We start from the raw sequence: 19678 nt of genomic DNA, 5'->3' as shown, positions 1-19678 counted from the left end.
TGGCTAATTTTTATATCTTTAGTAGAGACGGGGTTTCTCCATGTTGGTCAGGCTGGTCTCAAAATCCTTACCTCAGGTGATCCGCCCACCTCAGCCTCCCAAAATGCTGGGATTACAGGCGTGAGCTACCGCACCTGGTCCAAATGACTATTCTTTTATAGGTACTGGAGTTAAGAAAGGTGTTCTCCATTACAGCCTAGGTATTAGATTTAGAATTTCTCATTTGTTCACCTACTATTTTATCTTGTTTCTCTGAAAGAAATTATATTGTCTTTAAGGCAGTGGTTCTCAAACTTTATCATGCATGAGAATCATCTACAAGACCTGTTTAAACATAGATTGCTGGCCTCTGCCCCTAGAGTGTCTGATAAAATAGGTCTGAGCTGGGGCCTGAAAATTTGCATTTCTAACAAGTTACCAGATGGTGGCAATGCTGCTGGTCTGAGGACCCCACGCTGAGAACCATTGCTTCCTTTAAAGCACTGAAGTGGCCAGGCACCGTGGCTTATGCCAGTAGTCCCAGCATTTTATGAGGCCAAAGTGGGAGGATCACTTAAAGCCAGGAGTTTGTGGTTACAGTGAGCCATGATCATACCATTGCACTCCAGCCTGGGTGACAGAGTGAGACCCCCATCTCTAAAAAAAAGAAAAAAAGAGAGGGCAAGTGAGAAGTATGACCATATATGTACCTTCAATTTTTGTGGATGCATAGTAGGTGTATATATTTATGGGGCACATGAAATACCTTGATACAGGCATGCAGCCTGTAATAATCACATCAGGGTAACTGGCATATCTATCACCATAAGCATTTATCCTTTCTTTGTTTTACAAACAATCCAATTATACTCTTTTTTGAGAGGGAGTCTCGCTCTGTCGCCCAGGCTAGAGTGCAGTGGTGCGATCTTGGCTCACTGCAACCTCCGCCTCTCAGGTTCAAGGGATTCCCTCAGCCTCCCAAGTAGCTGGGACTACAGGCTCACGTGACCATGCCCAGCTAATTTTTGTATGTTTAGTAGAGACAGGGTTTCACCATGTTGGTTAGGCTGGTCTCAAACTCCTGACCTCAGGTGATCCACCCACCTTGGCCTCCCAAAGTGCTGGGATTTCAGGCGTGAGCCACTGTGCCTAGCCTATACTCTTAAATGTACAATACATTATTGTTGACTTTAATCACCCTGTTGTGCTATGAAATGCTAAATCTTATACATTCTATCTAACTGTATTTGTGTACCCATTAACCATGCCCACTTCCCCCAATCCCCGCTACCCTTCACAGCCTCTGGTAACCATCATTCTACCCTCTATCTCCATGAGTTCAATTGATTTAATTTTTAGCTCCCACAAATAAATGAGGACATGTGAAGTTTGTCGTTCTGTGCCTGGCTTATTTCACTTAACATAATGTCCTCTGGTTCCATCCATGTTGTTGCAAATGACAAAATCTCATTTGTTTTTATGACCGAATGGTACTCCATATGTACCATGTTTTCTTTACCCACTTGTCTGTTGCTGGACACTTAGGTTGCTTCCAAATCTTGACTATTCTGAATAGTACTGCAATAAAAATGGGAGTGCAGATATTTCTTGAATATACTGATTTCCTTTCTTTGGGGAATGTACCTGGGAGTAGGATTGCTGGATCATATGATAGTTTGATTTTCAGTTTTTTGAGGAACTTCTAAATTCTTCTCTATGGTGATTGTACTAATTTACATTCCCACCACCCGTGTATGAAGATTCCCTTTTCTCCACATCCTCGCCAGCATCTGTTATTGTGTGACTTTTGGATAAAAACCATTTTACTTGCGGTGAGATTGTGTCCGGAATTGGTGGGTTCTTGTTCTCGCTGACTTCAAGAATGAAGCCACGGACCCTCGCGGTGAGTGTTACAGCTCTTAAGGTGGCACGTCTGGAGTTTGTTTCTTCCTCCTGGTGGGCTTGTGGTCTCGCTGGCTCCAGGAGTGAAGCTGCAGACCTTTGCGGTGAGTGTTACAGCTCATAAAGGCAGTGTGGACCCAAAGAGTGAGCAGTAGCAAGATTTATTGCAAAGAGCGAAAGAACAAAGCTTCCACAGTGTGGAAGGGGACCCCAGCGGGTTGCCACTGCTGGCTCGGGCAGCCTGCTTTTATTCTCTTATCTGGCCCCACCCACGTCCTGCTGATTGGTAGAGCTGAATGGTCTGTTTTGACAGGGCGCTGATTGGTGCATTTACAATCCCTGAGCTAGACACAAAGGTTCTCCACGTCCCCACCAGATTAGTTAGATACAGAGTATCGACACAAAGGTTCTCCAAGGCCCCACCAGAGTAGCTAGATACAGAGTGTCGATTGGTGCATTCACAAACCCTGAGCTAGACACAGAGTGCCGATTGGTGCATTTACAATCCCTGAGCTAGACATAAAAGTTCTCCAAGGCCCCACCAGAGTAGCTAGATACAGAGTGTGGATTGGTGCATTCACAAACCCTGAGCTAGACACACAGTGCTGATTGGTGTATTTACAATCCCCGAGCTAGACATAAAGGTTCTCCACATCTCCACCAGACTCAGGAGCCCAGCTGGCTTCACCCAGTGGATCCCACACCGGGGCTGCAGGTGGAGCTGCCTGCCAGTCCCCCGCCGTGCGCTCGCACTCCTCAGCCCTTGGGTGGTCGATGGGACTGGGTGCTGTGGAGCAGGCGGTGGCGCGAGTCGGGGAGGCTTGGGCCGCACAGGAGCCCATGGAGGGGGTGGGAGGCTCCGGCATGGCGGGCTGCAGGTCTCGAGCCCTGCCCTGTGGGAAGGCAGCTAAGGCCCTGTGAGAAATCGAGCGCAGCGCTGGTGGGCTGGCACTGTTGGGGGACCCAGTACACCCTCCGCAACTGCTGGCCCAGGTGCTAAGCCCCTCATTGCCTGGGGCCGGCAGGGCTGGCCGGCTGCTCTGAGTGCGGGGCCAGCCAATCCCATGCCCAGCCGGAACTCCAGCTGGCCCACAAGCGCCACGCGCAGCCCCGGTTCCCGCTCGCGCCTCTCCCTCCACACCTCCCTGCAAGCTGAGGGAGCCAGCTCCCGCCTTGGCCAGCCCAGAAAGGGGCTCCCACAGTGCAGTAGTGGGCTGAAGGGCTCCTCAAGTGCGGCAAAAGTGGGAGCCCAGGCAGAGGAGGCGCCGAGAGCGAGCAAGGGCTGTGAGGACTGCCAGCACGCTGTCACCTCTCAAGATGATATCTCATTGTAGTTTTGATTTGCATTTCTCTGATGATCAATGATGCTGAGCACTTTTTCATATGCCTATTTGCCATTTATATGTCTTTTTTGGAGAAATGTCTATTTAAATCTTTTGCCCGTTTTTAAATTGGATTACTAATTTCTTTTCCTGTAGAGTTGTTTGCACTCCTTATATATTCTGGTTGTTAATCCCTTGTCAGATGAGGAGTTTGCAAATATTTTCTCCCATTCTGTGGGTTGTCTCTTCACTTTATTGATTGTTTCTTTTGCTGTGCTGAAGCTTTTGGATGTGATTCTATTTGTCCATTTTTGCTTTGGTTGCCTGTGTTTGTGGGGTATTACTCCAGAAATCTTTGCCCAGATCAATGTCCTGGAGAGTTTCTCCAATGTTTTCTTTTAGTAGTTTCATAGTTTGAGGTCTTAGATTCAAGTTTTTAATCCATTTTGATTTGGACTGTTTTTTTAATTTGATACTATTTTGACCAGCATTGAATAATCTATATCCTAAGGATTTGGAGGAATAAATATCCTTTCAAAAGAATCTTCCTCATCTGATTAAAAATGGAAAGAAACATCGGTTTCCACCCACATCAAGTGTTGTTTTGTTTTAATCCTATTAAAGCAGCCTTGGTCAGGAGATCTTTCCCCTTTTCCTAGCAAGAGGGTTTCTTTGGTCCTCAATTTGGTCATTTGTAAAACAAAGGTAGAGAAAATCTCAGTGATTTTGATTATTTTTGGCTTTATGGTTTCTTGAAAAGAAAGAACAATAAATGAAGATTCATTGCATAGAAAGGGCCTGTTTGGAGTCAGCATGCTCAAGGCCAGAAAACAGAAACCACAGGGCTAAGGGGATCAACTGAAGGCATCAGTAGGATGAGGTGAAGCTCTTCTAAGCTGCCAAATCACAAATCAGGACAGGCAGATGTCCGGTCCCTGACACACCGGCCTGCACAGTGAATGGGCTGTAAGCTTATCCACTAAAGACCTGTCATTGTTGGGGGTGGGTTGGTGGAAGCATAAGGACATGATAATATCACCATGTCTAGTAAGTGGGAGGCTAATCTTAGAAACAGTTTTCAATTCTCTGAAGTTGGTAGTAGCTTCTAATATGGTAGCTATTATTCACCCATTGCATTCACCATCAGAAAAAGTCCATACAGAGATGAAGCCAGCGTATTTTGAACGTACACTGTACAGTTGTTGGCTCTTAATATAAGTAGTATGGCCTAGGAGCATTGAGTAGAGACAAGTAAGAAAGGATGAGCTGATGTTAGGAAATGGACAACATTGAGTGTAAGTCAATACTTAGGTAACCTTAATCAATACTTAGGTAACCTTCAGTAACCTTAGGTAAGTCAATACTTAGGTAACCTTCGGTCTGTCTCTCACCTACCATTTCTTTCTCCTTCCTCAGGTTTAATCTCCCAATTTAAGAAACAAAAGAAATTTTTCCGCTAGTACCAACTTCAGCCCATTGTTTTGCAATGTGGTTTTGACAGATGTGTCTTTAGTCACATGATTAAATTTTATGTTGACCAGAGACTGAAGATTCCACTAGTTCTCTATTAATGTCAGACTAACAATGGCTTGCACCTGTAATCCTAGCTACTCAGGAGGCCGAGGCAGGAGAATCGCTGGAATCCGAGAGTTCAAGGCCAGCCTGGTCAACAAAGTGAGATCCCGTCTCAAAAACAAAACAAAACAAAACAAACTAATTTGCTTAAAATTCCAGTTTTTTTTTGAGACAAGAGTCTTGCTCTGGCACCCAGGCTGGAGTGCAGTGGCGTGATCTCGGCTCACTGCAAGCTCCACCTCCCAGGTTCACGCCATTCTCCTGCCTCAACCTCCCAAGTAGCTGGGACTACAGGTGCCCGCCATCACACCCGGCTAATTTTTTGTATTTTTAGTAGAGACAGGGTTTCACCGTCTTAGCCAGGATGGTCTCGATCTCCTGACCTAGTGATCCACCTGCCTTGGCCTCCCAAAGTGCTGAGATTACAGGCGTGAGCCACTGCGCCTGGCCTAAAATTCCAGGTTTTCTGTATTTGTCTTCTCTGCTAGATTCTAATCAGCCCCTTAATGGTAGGGATCAAGGTAACATACATCTCTGTACCTCTGACTCTTTGCATCAAGTCTACCAAAACCATGTCAGGTGCTTGAATAAATACGGAGCAGAGCTAGTTCCAACTTATCATTCCAAACTCATCCCCTACCACTTCCCCAACTTGCCCTGCCTTCAGTTACACTGAGGTTTTTCCATTGCCCTAAGCAGGCCTTTTGCTTTTAGGATTTACTGCCTTTTTCCACATTGATTCCTCTGCTGTGATGCTCCTTCCTGCTGGCCTGGCTGGCTCATTCTTCAAGACTCACTTCAGTTACCAGCAGCTCTGCTGGAGCCTTTCCGAACTCTTGGGCAAAATTAGTAATTCCCTTGGCCAGGCGCGGTGGCTCATGCTTGTAATCCCAGCACTTTGGGAGGCCGAGGCGGGTGGATCACGAGGTCAGGAGATCGAGACCATCCTGGCTAACACGGTGAAACCCTGTCTCTACTAAAAATACAAAAAATTAGCCAGGCGTGGTGGCGGGCGCCTGTAGTCCCAGCTACTCGGAGGCTGAGGCAGGAGAATGGCGTGAACCCGGATGGCGGAGCTTGCAGTGAGCCGAGATCGCGCCACTGCACTCCAGCCCGGGCGACAGAGCGAGACTCTGTCTCAAAAAAAAAAAAAAAAAAAAAAAAAAAAAAAAAAAAAAAAACAGTAATTCCCTTTACAGGTCTTGAACAGTTGTCTGTTCGCATATTGAATATGGCACTTGATATACTATTGAAAGTATCTGCTTAAGTGATAATAATGGCAGCTAAAGACTGAGCTAATATAATGACTGAACTTTATAATATTAAATGGTGTATTATTTTAAATCTAACAGCTGTGAGACACAGAAAATCAGCGAGAGGCTGAGATGAAATTGGAAACTATTTTCTGGGTACTAAGAATGTAGGGATCAACTAGACACATGGTAGTTTCTTCCCTCAGGGAGCCCCAACTCTTCAAGGACAGGGATCAAATAGTAATAAATATGTGGCATTTATTGAATGTTGGATGTTTACCTGGCACACTGAAGACATTATCTGTAAATATTACAGCTACTCTGCAAGGCAGGTGTTATTATCTCCATTTCACAGAAGGGGAAACTTACATGCTCAAGATCACACTGCTGGTGCTAGGATTTGAACCCAAAGTATCTAACTTCAAAGTATCCTACTGATCTCTATATTCTAAGTGCCGAGCACGTAGTAGGGGCATAATAAAGAGTGTTGGATTAACAAATTTCTATAAGCAAGTTCCTTCTCCCACACTACAAATATTAATAGTGCTCTTTTGTTGAAATATTTCTTGGTCTCACCTCTGTTCTCATTATACATAGTGGCATCAGGGAAAATTAAATGCTGTCTTGGAATGACCAGTAGTGCCAATTAACCAAGAACATTAGGAAATTGTAAATGATTATAATTCAATAATAATTAAAAGGATGTAATTTTACTAAAAATAAGATGTAAAAATTAGCGAAGTTGAGCAAAATTCAGAAATAGACCTTTAATTATAGAAATTGAGCATATCGAAACTGAGATCCTCATAAAACAATAAGAAAGAAAAGAAGTATATAAAGACCTCATTTAAATAAAGAAAAACATTATCACCCAAGTTGATAAATTGGACACTGTTCGAATGGGAAAAGAACATTGGAGGATCAGCGATACTGATTCCAGATCTGATACTTACAGCTGAGTAAATTCAAGCTATTTTTTTTTCTCTCTGAAATTGGGCTCATCAACAAAATAAGGATAGCAATTAATTCACTGAGTTGTTGTGAGGACCAAATGAGAATACTACCTAATTGACTACCTAACAACACATACTTGGCACTCAGCAATAAGTCTGCATCTCATACTTTAAAAAATGAATACATGGGCTGGGTGGGGTGGCTCATGCTTGTAATCCCAGCACTTTGGGAGGCCGAGGTGGGTGGATCACCTGAGGTCAGGAGTTTGTGACCAGCCTGGCCAAAATGGTGAAACCCTGTCTTTACTAAAAATACAAAAATCAGCTGGGCATGGTGGTGGGCACCTGTAATCCCAGCTACTTGGGAGGCTGAGGCAGGAGAGTTGCTTGAACCCAGGAGGCAGAGGTTGCAGTGAGCTAAGACCATGCCATTGCACTCCAGCCTGGGCAACAAGAGCAAAACTCCATTTCAAAAAAAAAAAAAAGAATACATGAAGAAATATAATTTTTAAAAAGTGAACCTTTGTTAAAATGTGATAAAGTAATATATGTTAAAAGAGTTATTTATATTAGCCATCATAGAAGTGCAAATTAAAACCATGGTGAGATACCAGTACACATTTAACAAAATGGCTAAAATAAAAAAATTTGGACAATGCCAAATGTTGGGGAAAATAAGGAAAAACAATAATTCATACATTGCTGGTGGGAATGTAAAATAGTACAGCCACTCTGGAAAACAGTTTGGCAATATTTTACAAAGTTAAACATATACTTATCATATAACCAGGCAATCACACTCCTGAAAATTTATCCTAGAGAACTGAAAACTTATGTTTATGCAAACATTTGTACACAGATATTTCTTGCAGCTTTATTTGTAACAACCAAAAACTGGAAACAACCCAAATGCCCTTTAAAAAATAAATGGACAAGCAGACTGTGGGACATCCGTGCATGAAATACTACTCAGTAATAAGGAGGGAGCTATGGATACACCCAGCAACTTAGATGGATCTCAAAGTCATGCTCAATGGGAAAAGCCAATCTCAAAAGGTTAAATACTATATAGTTCTATTTATGTAAGTTTCTCAAAATAGTAATAATAATAATATGTGGAACAGAGCAGAGGTTAGGGAGAGAGAAGGAAATAAAGGATAGCAACGCACTGACATTCCTTTGTAGTGACAGAATGGTCTGTATCTTTTTTTTTTTTTAATCCATCAAGTCCTTTTTTTTTTTTTTTGAGACAGGGTCTCACTCTGTCATCCAGGCTGGAGTGCAGTGGTGCGATCTCGGCTTACTGCAACCTCCGCCTCCCGGGTTCAAGCCATTCTCCTGCCTCAGCCTCTGGAGTAGCTGGGACTACAGGTGTGCACCACTACGCCTGGCTAATTTTTTTGTCTTTTTAGTAGAGATGGGTTTTGCCATGTTAGCCAGGCTGGTCATGAACTCCTGCCTCAAGTGATCCACCTCCCAAAGTGCTGGGATGACAGGTGTGAGCCACTGCGCCCAAGGATTACACTTCAACATGAGATTTGGGCGGGGAAAAATTTCCAAACTATATTACACACACACTGAAAAATATGAATACAGGCAAAACCTGGTGAAATCTTTTTCTTTTTTTTTTTTTTTTGAGACACAGCTGGTGCCTCAGCCGCCTGAGTAGCTGGGATTACAGGCGCCTGCCACCGTACCCGGCTAATTTTTTTGTCTCCACACCCAGGGATTATATTTCAACATGAGATTTGGGTGGGGACAAGTTTCCAAACTATATCACATACACACAATGAAAAATATGAGTACAGGCAAAACCTAGTGAAATCTTTTTTAAGCAATTCTCCTGCCTCAGCCTGCCAAGTAGGTGGGATAACAGGTGTGCGCCACCACGTCTGACTCATTTTTGTATTTTTAGTAGAGACAGGGTTTCACCATGTTGGCCATGCTGGTCTTGAACTCTGGGCCTCAAGTAATCTACCTGCCTTGGCCTCTCAAAGTGCTGGGATTACAGTCGTGAGCCACCACTCCTGACCAATGTTCATAATTGTTGACCTGGTAATTACCATTTCTGGTCATTTCTCCTAAGGAACTAATCCCCTAAAAGGTAAACACTACAGTTATTCTCATTTGTGATAGTAAAATATCCACATACAAACAAGTATTCCAAGAGGTAGGCAAACTAATTAAGTAAATTATGGTACATCTATTAACTGTAATATTGTTTAAATAATAAATTGATGAATATGAAACAAATAGTTATATTGTTATATATGCATATGAGCAAGAAATGCATATGAAGACATAAATGTAATTTTATTTGCTTAATGTTGCTTTCATGTTTATGCAATTTTATAACATAATACTGAGGTATGGCTAATGGATTAATAAAGTTGACAGTTTATTTTTGAATGATTACTTGTTGTTTTTTGTTGTTATTGTTTGTTTTGTTTTGTCTTGTTTTTTGAGATAGAGTTTTGTTCTTGTTGCCCAGGCTGGTGTGCAATGGCACGATCTCGGCTCACTGAAACCTCCGCCTCCCAGATTAAAGTGATTCTCCTGCCTCAGCCTCCCGAGTGGCTGGGATTACAGGCACCTGCCACCGTGCCTGGCTAATTTTTGTATTTTTAGTAGAGACAGGGTTTCACCATCTTGGCCTGGCTGGTCTTGAACTCCTGACCTCGTGATCCACCCCCCCCCCCCCCCCAGCCTCCCAAAGTGTTGGGATTATAGGTGTGAGCCACCGCACCCGGTCTTGTTTTGTTTTTTTTGTGTGTCGGAGTCTCGCTCTGTCACTAGGCTGGAGGGCAGTGGTGTGATCTTGGCTTACTGCAACCTCTGCCTCTGGGTTCAAGCAATTCTCCTGCCTCAGTCTCCCGAGTAGCTGGGACTATAGGCGCGTACCACCACGCCCAGCTAATTTTTGTATTTTTAGTAGAGACAGGGTTTCACCATGTTGGCCAGGATGGTCTCCATCTCTTGACCTGGTGATCCAGCTGCCTCGGCCTCCCAAAGTACTGGGATTACAGGCGTAAGCCACCGTGCCCGGCCATTGTTTTTAATTCTGACACTAATAACGATTTTAAATTCTTTCTTGAACCCCTGGTCTTGTTTGTTTCCAGTTCTGTCCACTTTGCCGTTTAATACCCGATGAGAATCCAAGCAGCTTCAGTGGCAGTTTAATAAGACATCTGCAAGTTAGTCACACTTTGTTTTATGATGATTTCCTAGTAAGTATATTTCCTTATTTTCACATTATGTTTTTATGCTGTCTTGTTAAGCTTACCTTTCTGATCCAAGTGAATAAAATTATAGAGGAAAAAATGTGTATATAGCTATAGTGTTGAGTATTAGCATTAAGTAAGAAATCATGAAAATAGAATGTTTTGGCCTGGTGCAGTGGCTCACGCCTGTAACCCCAACACTTTGGGAGGCCGAGGTGGGTGAATTACTTGAGGTCAGGAGTTCAAGACCAGCCTGGCCAACACGGTGAAATCTTATCTCTACTAAAAATACTAAAAATAAAAAAATTAGCCAGATGTGGTGGTACGCACCTGTAGTCCCAGCTACGTGGTAGGCTGAGGCAGGAGAATAGCTTGAACCCGGGAGGCAGAGGTTTCAGTGAGCTGAGATTTCGCCACTCCACTCCAGCCTGGGCAACAGAGTGAGACTTTGTCTCAAAAAAAAAAAAAAACATGAAATGCAATTTCAAGATAAAATTTAATAACGATTGAAGATTGTCATTTGAAAATTTTCTCCATGCTTTCTATCTGCCAATTATTATTATCCAGGTTGGACACAAGGAGCTCAGGTTCTAAACTAGTTTTAAGCAATAGCTCTGTCATATATGTGCGACCTTGCAGAAGGTATTTAGCCTCTGAAACTCAGTTTGTGCACTGGTTAAGGGAAGAGATTAAAAGCACCTACTCCCAAAACTCTTCTTAGGATTAAATGAGATAATGTATATAAAGTGCTTTGCACAGTTCAGGCGCAGATGTTAGGCAAATTGGAGATGGGATGGGAGTGGAATTGTTAGGACCACTTGAGGAACTGAACAAGGAACATGACAGAGGCTTTAAATTCTCAGCTCCATATCTCTAAGCATGTCTTTTGTGGCCCATACAGCACACAGGCCTTAACAGAACTTGGTTCTGGTCTATGTGTTCTCTCTGGTAATACAAAGAGGTTTCTCTCGGCTGGGCGCAGTGGCTCACGCCTATAATCCCAGCACTTTGGGAGGCCGAGATGGGCGGATCACGAGGTCAGGAGATCGAGATCATCCTGGCTAACACAGTGAAACCCCATCTCTACTAAAAATATAAGAAAATTAGCTGGGCGTGGTGGTGGGCACCTGTGGTCCCAGCTACTCGGGAGGCTGAGGAAGGAGAATGGCGTGAACTCGGGAGGCAGAGCTTGCAGTGAGCCGAGATCGTGCCACTGCACTCCAGCCTGGGTGACAGAGCGAGACTCCGTCTCAAGAGGTTTCTCTTTAACCTTAGCTCTATGAGGTGTTCTAAAAGCCAGGTCGATTCTATGGCTGTTCTGTCTAATCATGCTCAGTCTATTCTCAAGATCTTTCAGACAAAGCATTATCCAGAGCTAGGAACGATGAAGCCACTTTGATAAGAATACTTTCCAGCCACTCACAGCCATATTCTTGGGTATGGAAGTGAGCTTGAAGTAGTGTTCTTCGTTTTGATTTTTTGCTTCCTGAGCTACTATATACTAAATTAAGCACTTTATGTATATATCACATTTTGTTCCTTGTAGAAACTTCCGTGAATTGAATACTGTATTTTTATCTTCATTTAGCTGAAATATCTGAAGCTCAAAGGTTAACTAAATTATCTAAGAACAAGCCAGTATCAAGACCAAACCTTGTGCTCTGCTGTGCTTTATGGCTTTCCTTTGGATTTTGTGGGTTTTTTTTTGTTGTTTTTATTTTGCAGAATGGACTTTGAATAGAGATTTCACCTTTTGTTATTGCGGAAGAGGAGAGGGATTGCAGAGGATAGGGTTCTTAATGGTTTTTGTTTTACTTATAGAATGTGCTGACATAGAATGTTGAATTCCACTTTGACACATAGGGAGGCAAGGAGAAAGTTTTGTTTTTAACATTTTCTTCAGAAATAACTATTCATTGGTACTGCTGGCATTGGTGAAGCCTGCGGGGGTGCCTGAACTTTGCTCCATTTTACAGGTTTGTGTGGAACATAGCACTCTGACCAGGATTTGTAATGTTGACTAAAAACCTCTCATTATATCAGATACAAACTTCAAATTTCAAATCAAGACTTTTTATTATGACAGTAACTAGTTAATTGATAGACGGCAAAGTGAAGTAGAAAATTCATTAGCCCCAAAGCAAATGTCCTGGGTTCTATGACAGGCTTTGTGGAACCTCGAACAAATCTCCTAACTTTAGTTCCCTGCAAAATGAGGGTGTTGCATTGACCCTCATCCTCTAGTTTCTGAAATACTATTGACTCTGAATATTTCTAATTATTTTTCTTTATTGTAGGATTTTAATATAATTGAGGAAGCTCTTATCTGAAGAGTCTTAGACCGGTCACTTCTTGAATATGTGAATCACTCGAACACCACATAATTTTATTAAAACGAAGGGAAAAGGGACCACTGAATTGCACCATTTAAGATGCTGCTTGAACAAATTGGAGGGAAGCTGTCAATGCTTGATGGGCAAAAATGTACAACACAGTTATGTTTGTCCATGTTTATTGTTATAGTGCATTTAAAAACTGCTTTAATTTTGATGGTTTAAATCTGTTTTACATCCTTGAGATTCTTACACATCTAATAATGAAAAAAATTGTCTACATCAGTCATTATTATATAGAAAAGACACATGGTAGGCAAGTAGGTGGAGGGTCTCGGTTTGCAAATTAGATAACACTGTGTGTATAATGCTACATATTAATAACTACCATCATGGTTAGGCACGATAACTAATCTTTGTTCTATGTAAAAAAACAGAGAGTGAAACGAAGTGCAGACATTCAAAGAAACAAGAAATCTGCTCCAGTGCTCTTGTTCTAATCTCTAATAGATTAACGTTAATAATCTTGTATGGGAGTTGGAAAGGAAAATTTTGGAAGTCAAGAAAGTCCATTTAGGCTGGACACGGTAGCTCATGCTTGTAATCCCAGCACTTTGGGAGGCTGAAGCGGGTGGATCACGAGGTCAGGAGTTCGAGACCAGCCTGGCCAATACTGGTCTTTGTGAAACTCCGTCTCTACTAAAAATACAAAAATTAGCTGGACGTGGTGGCAGGCACCTGTAATCCCAGCTACTTGGGAGGCTGAGGCAGAAAAATCACTTGAACCCAGGAGGCAGAGGTTACAGTGAGCCGAGATCACGCCAGTACACTCCAGCCTGGGCGACAGAGCTAAAAAAAAAAAAAAAAAAATCCATTTAACCAAATTTTCTTACATAATACTGTAACAAAACAAATTTTGTGTTAGGAAAGTATACTTAATTCTTTGACTTTTTATAACTGCATACATAAGAATTCAATATTTTTCAAATATTTATAGCTTATTTAGAAATATTTCTATAATATAGGCAATTTCTTAAAAACCATCAGATGATACTTAGAGTAGAAGTATCCACATCCAAACTTTTTAGTAGAAAACCCTAAGGGCTTTGATTTCTTTTTTGATTGTAACATTTTAAAAATTATGAAATAAAAGTACTGAAAACCAGACAAAAAATTTATAGCTGAATGCTGTATTATAAGGAAATACTCTTTTAGGACTCAGCCAGTCACCCCACATGTCCTTTTTGTGTCCTGTCACAATTACAATCCCACAAAAGTAACTGCTAGACTGATTTAAATAGTAATCACTTTGTTGCATTTGATTACTGCTGCAACACCTAAATGCATATATCTATATTTTAATGTTATCAATTTAAAATTGTTATTAAATGTATATTTTATTTTACATCTCTTTTTTAATCTAGAAGTTCCTCCTTCTTTCCAGTTCCTTAAAATTTACCTGGTGAAGAACCTGATCCTAGGACCTATAGAGTTTCCCATACTTTGTATTTTGCTGATTGCACACTCATGGCACAGTTCAGCACATTCCCCTGTCCTCTAGATATTAGCACATGGTGCAGGTTCAGGCACATTGAATTTGAGAAGACTTAGGTTCAGTCCTTTGGCAAGACTGTAAATCACGGCGTCTGTCTGTCTCCCTTCCTCCCTCCCTCCCTCCCTCCCTCCCTCTCTCCCTCCCTTCCTTCCTTCCTTTCTCTTTCTCTCTCTCTCTCTTTTTCTTTCTCTGTTTCTCAGAGTTGCACTCTTGCCCAGGCTGGAGTGCAGTGGCACGATCTCGACTCACTGCAACTTCCATCTCCTAGGTTCAAGCAATTATTCTGTGTCAGCCTCCCAAGTAGCTGGGACTACAGGTGCATGCCACCATACCCGGCTAATTTTTGTATTTTTAGTAGAGAGGGGGTTTCACCATAATGGTCAGGCTGGTCTTGAACTCCTGACCTCAAGTGATCCACCAGCCTTGGCCTCCCAAAGTGCTGGGATTACAGGCATGAGCCACACTGTGCCCAGATAATTTTTGTATTTTTAGTAGAGACGGGGTTTCACCATAATAGCCAGGCTGGTCTCAAACTACTTACCTTGTGATCCGCCCACCTCAGCCTTCCAAAATGCTGGGATTACAGGCGTGAGCCACTGTGCCCGGCCCACAGGGTTTTTAGCTAACCTTTCTGTTACAACTATACCTCTCTTCTTCTATACTGAAAGTCCTGGTTTTCAGGAACACAGGGCACGATAGAATTAGAACATTCCACAATTACTCATTTCTTTTATTTATCTTACACTTGCAGCTGTCTCAGAATAACAATAGAAATACAACCACAACTAATATGGCAATTGAAACAATTAAAAAGTTTTCATTTGCTTTTCTTATTCTTTCCCAATTTTTTTTTTTTTTTTGAGATGGAGTCTCATGCTCTTGTTGCCCAGGCTGGAGTGCAATGGCGCGATCTCGGCTCACTGCAACCTCTGCCTCCTGGGTTCAAGCAATTCTCCTGCCTCAGCTTCCCGAGTAGCTGGGATTATAGGCATGCGCCACCACACCCTGCTAATTTTGTATTTTTAGTAGAGTCAGGATTTCTCCATGTTGGTCAGGCTGGCCTCAAACTCTCGACCTCAGGTGATCTGCCCACCTCGGCCTCCCAAAGTGCTGGGGTTACAGGTGTGAGCCACTGCGCCTGACACCCCAATTTTTAAAATAGTTATGTCAACATTTTCAGAACATACTGGTATAGCATACTGTACTTTCTTCCTTCTATCCCCCATTTATTCTTAGTTCTTCAACTATATATTTAACACTTGCCCCCAGTTTTTTTTGTTTTGTTTTGTTTTGAGGCGGAATCTTGCTCTGTTGCCCAGGCTGGAGTGCAGTGGTGTGATCTTGGCTCACTGCAACCTCCGCCTCCCGGGTTCAAGTGATTCTCCTGCCTCAGCCTCTCGAGTAGCTAGGATTACAGGTGGGCACCACCACACCCAGCTAATTGTTGTATTTTTAGTAGAGATGGGTTTTGCCATGTTGGCCAGGCTGGTTTTGAACTCCTGACCTCAAGTGATCCACCCGTGTTGGCCTCCTAAAGTACTGGGATTACAGGCATGTGCCACCGCGCCAGGCAATTGCCCCCAGTTTTTATTTGATGGCTCTGACTGTTTCTCATATCTGACTCTTTAATTATGAATCCAGGGCATAGATTAGTATCTCCATCTTGAAAGGAAGCAAAGAAGCCGTGAAAATGAGTGGTATCAACTCCTGACAATAAAATGTTACTTGACTAGAGTTAGCTTTTTAATTGTAATCATTTATAAACTTCTTTATTCCTTACATATGAGCATAGTCATAACCATGGTGCCCAAAATTTTCTATAAGTTATTCTAACTCCTTAAAGGTCTTGCTACAGTTCTTCTATCCAGTACAAATAATTGGGAAAATGTAAAGCTGAATGAAATCTAGTGAGCCTCATATCCTCCCTTTTAGATACTGGTTTTAAGTTTGCTTTTCACAGCTGCTAAAAAGTAACAACTGATTTTTAGTTGCACAACCTTTCTTTCTTCAATTTAGATGGATCATACAATAAAGCAAAACCTGGCTGGTTACAGTGGCTCACACCTATAATCCCAGCGCTTTGGGAGGCTGAGGTGGAGGGTCACATGAGCCCAGGAGTTCAAGACCAACCTAGGCAATATAGTGAGACTCCTTCTCTTTAAAAAAAAAAAAAAAAAAAGCTGGACATGGGCATGATACACACCTTTAGTTTCAGCTACCAAGGAGGCTGAGGTTGGAGGATCACTTGAGCCTAGGAGGTCAACACTGCAGTGAGCTATCATCATGCTACTGCACCCCAGCCTGGGCAACAGCAAGAGCCTGTCTCCAAAAATATAAATAATTAAATATAAATAAAAATAAAGCAAAATCTGTTGGGAAATGAGAAAAAGGAGAAGAATTTTTCAGGAATAATCATAAAAAGAAAAATGATCATCAGACTGAAAGTCCAGAGCCTGAGAAATGAAAACATATTTTTAAGCATTGGTGTTGACCATGCAGACAAACTTTTGTTAATTCAGAGCAATACAAAAGGCACCTTTGAATCTATAAAGCTTGAAAAAAGTTAAAAATTGTATTTCGGATAAAGCTTTAAGTCATCTGTCACTATTAACCTCAATGCAGCAATTCTGACTCCTGTGCCTGGATTCCTCTTATGATAATTTTGCCACCTACAGGACAGATTAGGTGCTGGTCGCCTGGATTATTTTGTGTTCTGAATTATTTTGAGTTCTAAAATGGTAAAGTGCAAATACTCATTGTTTTACTGTGCCTTTAGCCTTTTATAAAAAGGTATTATAAAAAGGTATTTATAATTCGTTGATAAAAACCAATATTTGAAGCTGTTGATTACCAACAAAAAAGTTTCACTCTCTTTATAGTGCCTCAGGATACAACTTTTTCAAGGCCTTATTAGAGAAAAACTGATTCACATGTTATTCTTCTAAAGCTAAATTATTAAAATGTAGGTTGAAAGATTGGATTGATTGTGAATCTACACTAAAGATACGGTTCCAGGCAGACCTGCTTAGAGACCTCCAGGCAGACCTCCTTACTGTCTTCAGTGATGTTTCATTTCATTACTGTTACTGGGTGCCAAGTGTCTTTCATTTGGAAGTGAACGTACTCCAGTTATTGAATTTTTATCATATCATAATTTGTATTTTTCAAACATTGAAGGTATTTTAAAAAGTCACTACGAGATTCATTCTTTTATTATTCAACTACAAAAAAATTAGTGTAATGATCAGAATTTAAAATGTACAATTCTTTTTCTTCTGTAAGTATGTATTGCTATGATAAATAAAAAATGGCAGGACCATTGTTTTTATATCTACTGTGTCTATTCTTAAACATTAATCTTGGTTACTTTTCTACTCAAACTTAATAATGCTTTTTAGGCCGGGCGCAGTGGCTCAAGCCTGTAATCCCAGCACTTTGGGAGGCCGAGGCGGGCGGATCACGAGGTCAGGAGATCGAGACCATCCTGGCTAACACGGTGAAACCCCATCTCTACTAAAAATACAAGAAATTAGCCGGGCGTGGTGGCGGGCGCCTGTAATCCCAGCTACTCGGGAGGCTGAGGCAGGAGAATGGTGTGAACCCAGGAGGCAGAGCTTGCAGTGAGCCGAGATCGCGCCAGTGCACTCCAGCCTGGGGGACAGAGAAAGACTCCGTCTCAAAAAAATAAATAAAAAAAAATAATGCTTTTTAAATTTTCATCATTGAGCAACATCTATCACAAAGGTGTACATTCATTTAGGCCAGTGGTTCTCAACTGGGGGTAATTTTGTCTCCCAGCAGACATTGGCAATGTCTAGACACATTTTAGGTGTCTAGGCAGGGCTCGGGTGCGCTAGTGGCCTGAGATCTAGAAACAGGTCAGGGATGCTGTTCAGCATTCTACAGTGCACAAGACAGCCCCTTGCAACAAAGAATTATCCTGTCCAAAATGGCAATAGTGCCAAGGCTTAGAAACTCTGATTTGGCCAACATAATACTGAGCACTATGGAATTATTATTCGTTCTGCTAGCAAGAGGCTTCACTGAAATTTAAAAGGTAAGATGTAGATAGATTCTTCCCCCTGCTAAATCTATACTAAGTTTTGAATGGCTGTAGCTGTCATGCATACCCATATGTCATGAGCATATTAATTTTTTTATTTTTTGCAAGAACATGTACAGGACAGAACACAAGTGTTACTGACGAAACCTCTGATGCCTCTCTGTTTACTGAGTGACGTTCTAGATGATTGAGGGAACCCAGATCAGTTGAGAAGATTTACCTTCATCATTTAGATTATCTTTATTGAAATAAGACAAAATATTACAGAGGGACACTCATGTCTGAGATCCTTGAAGCTAATAGTTATGCTTTTGTGTTATTACTAGAAAATCATGTGGTATTTTAATCCTAAAGATTTCAGCGAAGACAGTGCATGGATCTTAAGGCTAATCATTGCCACCAAAATAGCCATGTAAGAAGCCCATGGCCGGGCACGGTGGCTCAAGCCTGTAATCCCAGCACTTTGGGAGGACGAGGCGGGCGGATCACAAGGTCAGGAGATCGAGACCATCCTGGCTAACATGGTGAAACCCCGTCTCTACTAAAAATACAAAAAAAATTAGCCGGGCGTGATGGCGGGCGCCTGTAGTCCCAGCTACGCGGGAGGCTGAGGCAGGAGAATGGCGTGAACCTGGGAGGCAGAGCTTGCAGTGAGCCGAGATCGTGCCACTGCACTCCAGCCTGGGCGACAGAGCAAGACTCCATCTCAAAAAAAAAAAAAAAAGAAGCCCAATGAAGGAGAATCACAGGGAGTGGTATTAATCTAGGTGAACTGGATTATGGTACAATTACAAGCCCAAATCCCAGTGCTCACCCAAAATCTACTGTGGTTCCTGGCTCTTCTCCAGGGAAGCTGTTCTCCAGCTTCAGAATTCCAGGGTACTTTCATCTCATGGCATTTGTGTATCACTGTGTGTTCCTATATCACCCCTCGCAACAGGCTGCTGAGTTGGCTACACAGGTAATTTCTGTTCATTATTTGCCAATGCAAGTCACATGGCCATACGTGATGTCAAGGCATTGAGGAAATCCAGTCTTCTCATGTAGAAGAGAACTGGATACTGAGGCATAATAGTAATAACAACCGTGAAAGTACAAGCCAGGCAGAGTTGACAAAGAAGACAGGAAGCACACAGGGTAAAGACATTAAAAATATGTGTGGAAAGGAGGGGTGAAAAGTCAAAATAAGACTAGCTTTCTAAAACATGAAGTCATGTTCATTTTTGCCATAGTAGTATTTTCTTTTTCTTTTTCTTTTTTTGAGATGGAGTCTTGCTCTGTTACCCAGGCTGGAGTGCAGTGGCACGATCTCAGCTCACTTCAACCTCCACCTCCCAGGTTCAAGCAATTCTCCACTTCCCAGGTTCAAGCAATTCTCCTGTCTCAGCTTCCTGAGTAGCTGGGACTACAGGCATGCACCACCATGCCTGGTTAATTTTTGTATTTTTAGTAGAGACAGAGTTTCACCTTATTGGTCAGGCTGGTCTCGAACTCCTGACCTCAGATAATCCGCCCGCCTCGG

General features: G+C 42.1%; 1 protein-coding gene across 2 annotated transcripts in view; it reads left to right on the top strand.

Moving 5' to 3' along the window:
- The window catches only part of RNF125 (ring finger protein 125), a 56392-nt gene extending 38943 nt beyond the window's left edge, over positions 1–17449 (top strand). The window contains exons 5-6 of one of the 2 annotated variants that reach the window (XM_055235207.2): positions 10104–10211; positions 12503–17449. In XM_055235207.2, coding sequence (XP_055091182.2) covers positions 10104–10211; positions 12503–12535 — 141 coding nt within the window. In that variant the 3' untranslated portion in view covers positions 12536–17449. The remainder of the gene's footprint in view (positions 1–10103; positions 10212–12502) is intronic. The other variant, XM_055235215.2, reaches the window with a different exon arrangement.
- Positions 17450–19678: the final 2229 nt, after the last annotated feature.

The sequence above is a fragment of the Symphalangus syndactylus genome, chromosome 1 (assembly GCF_028878055.3).
Source record: "Symphalangus syndactylus isolate Jambi chromosome 1, NHGRI_mSymSyn1-v2.1_pri, whole genome shotgun sequence".
Classification (NCBI taxonomy): domain Eukaryota; kingdom Metazoa; phylum Chordata; class Mammalia; order Primates; family Hylobatidae; genus Symphalangus; species Symphalangus syndactylus.
This window is presented reverse-complemented; position numbering and strand designations above follow the sequence as displayed.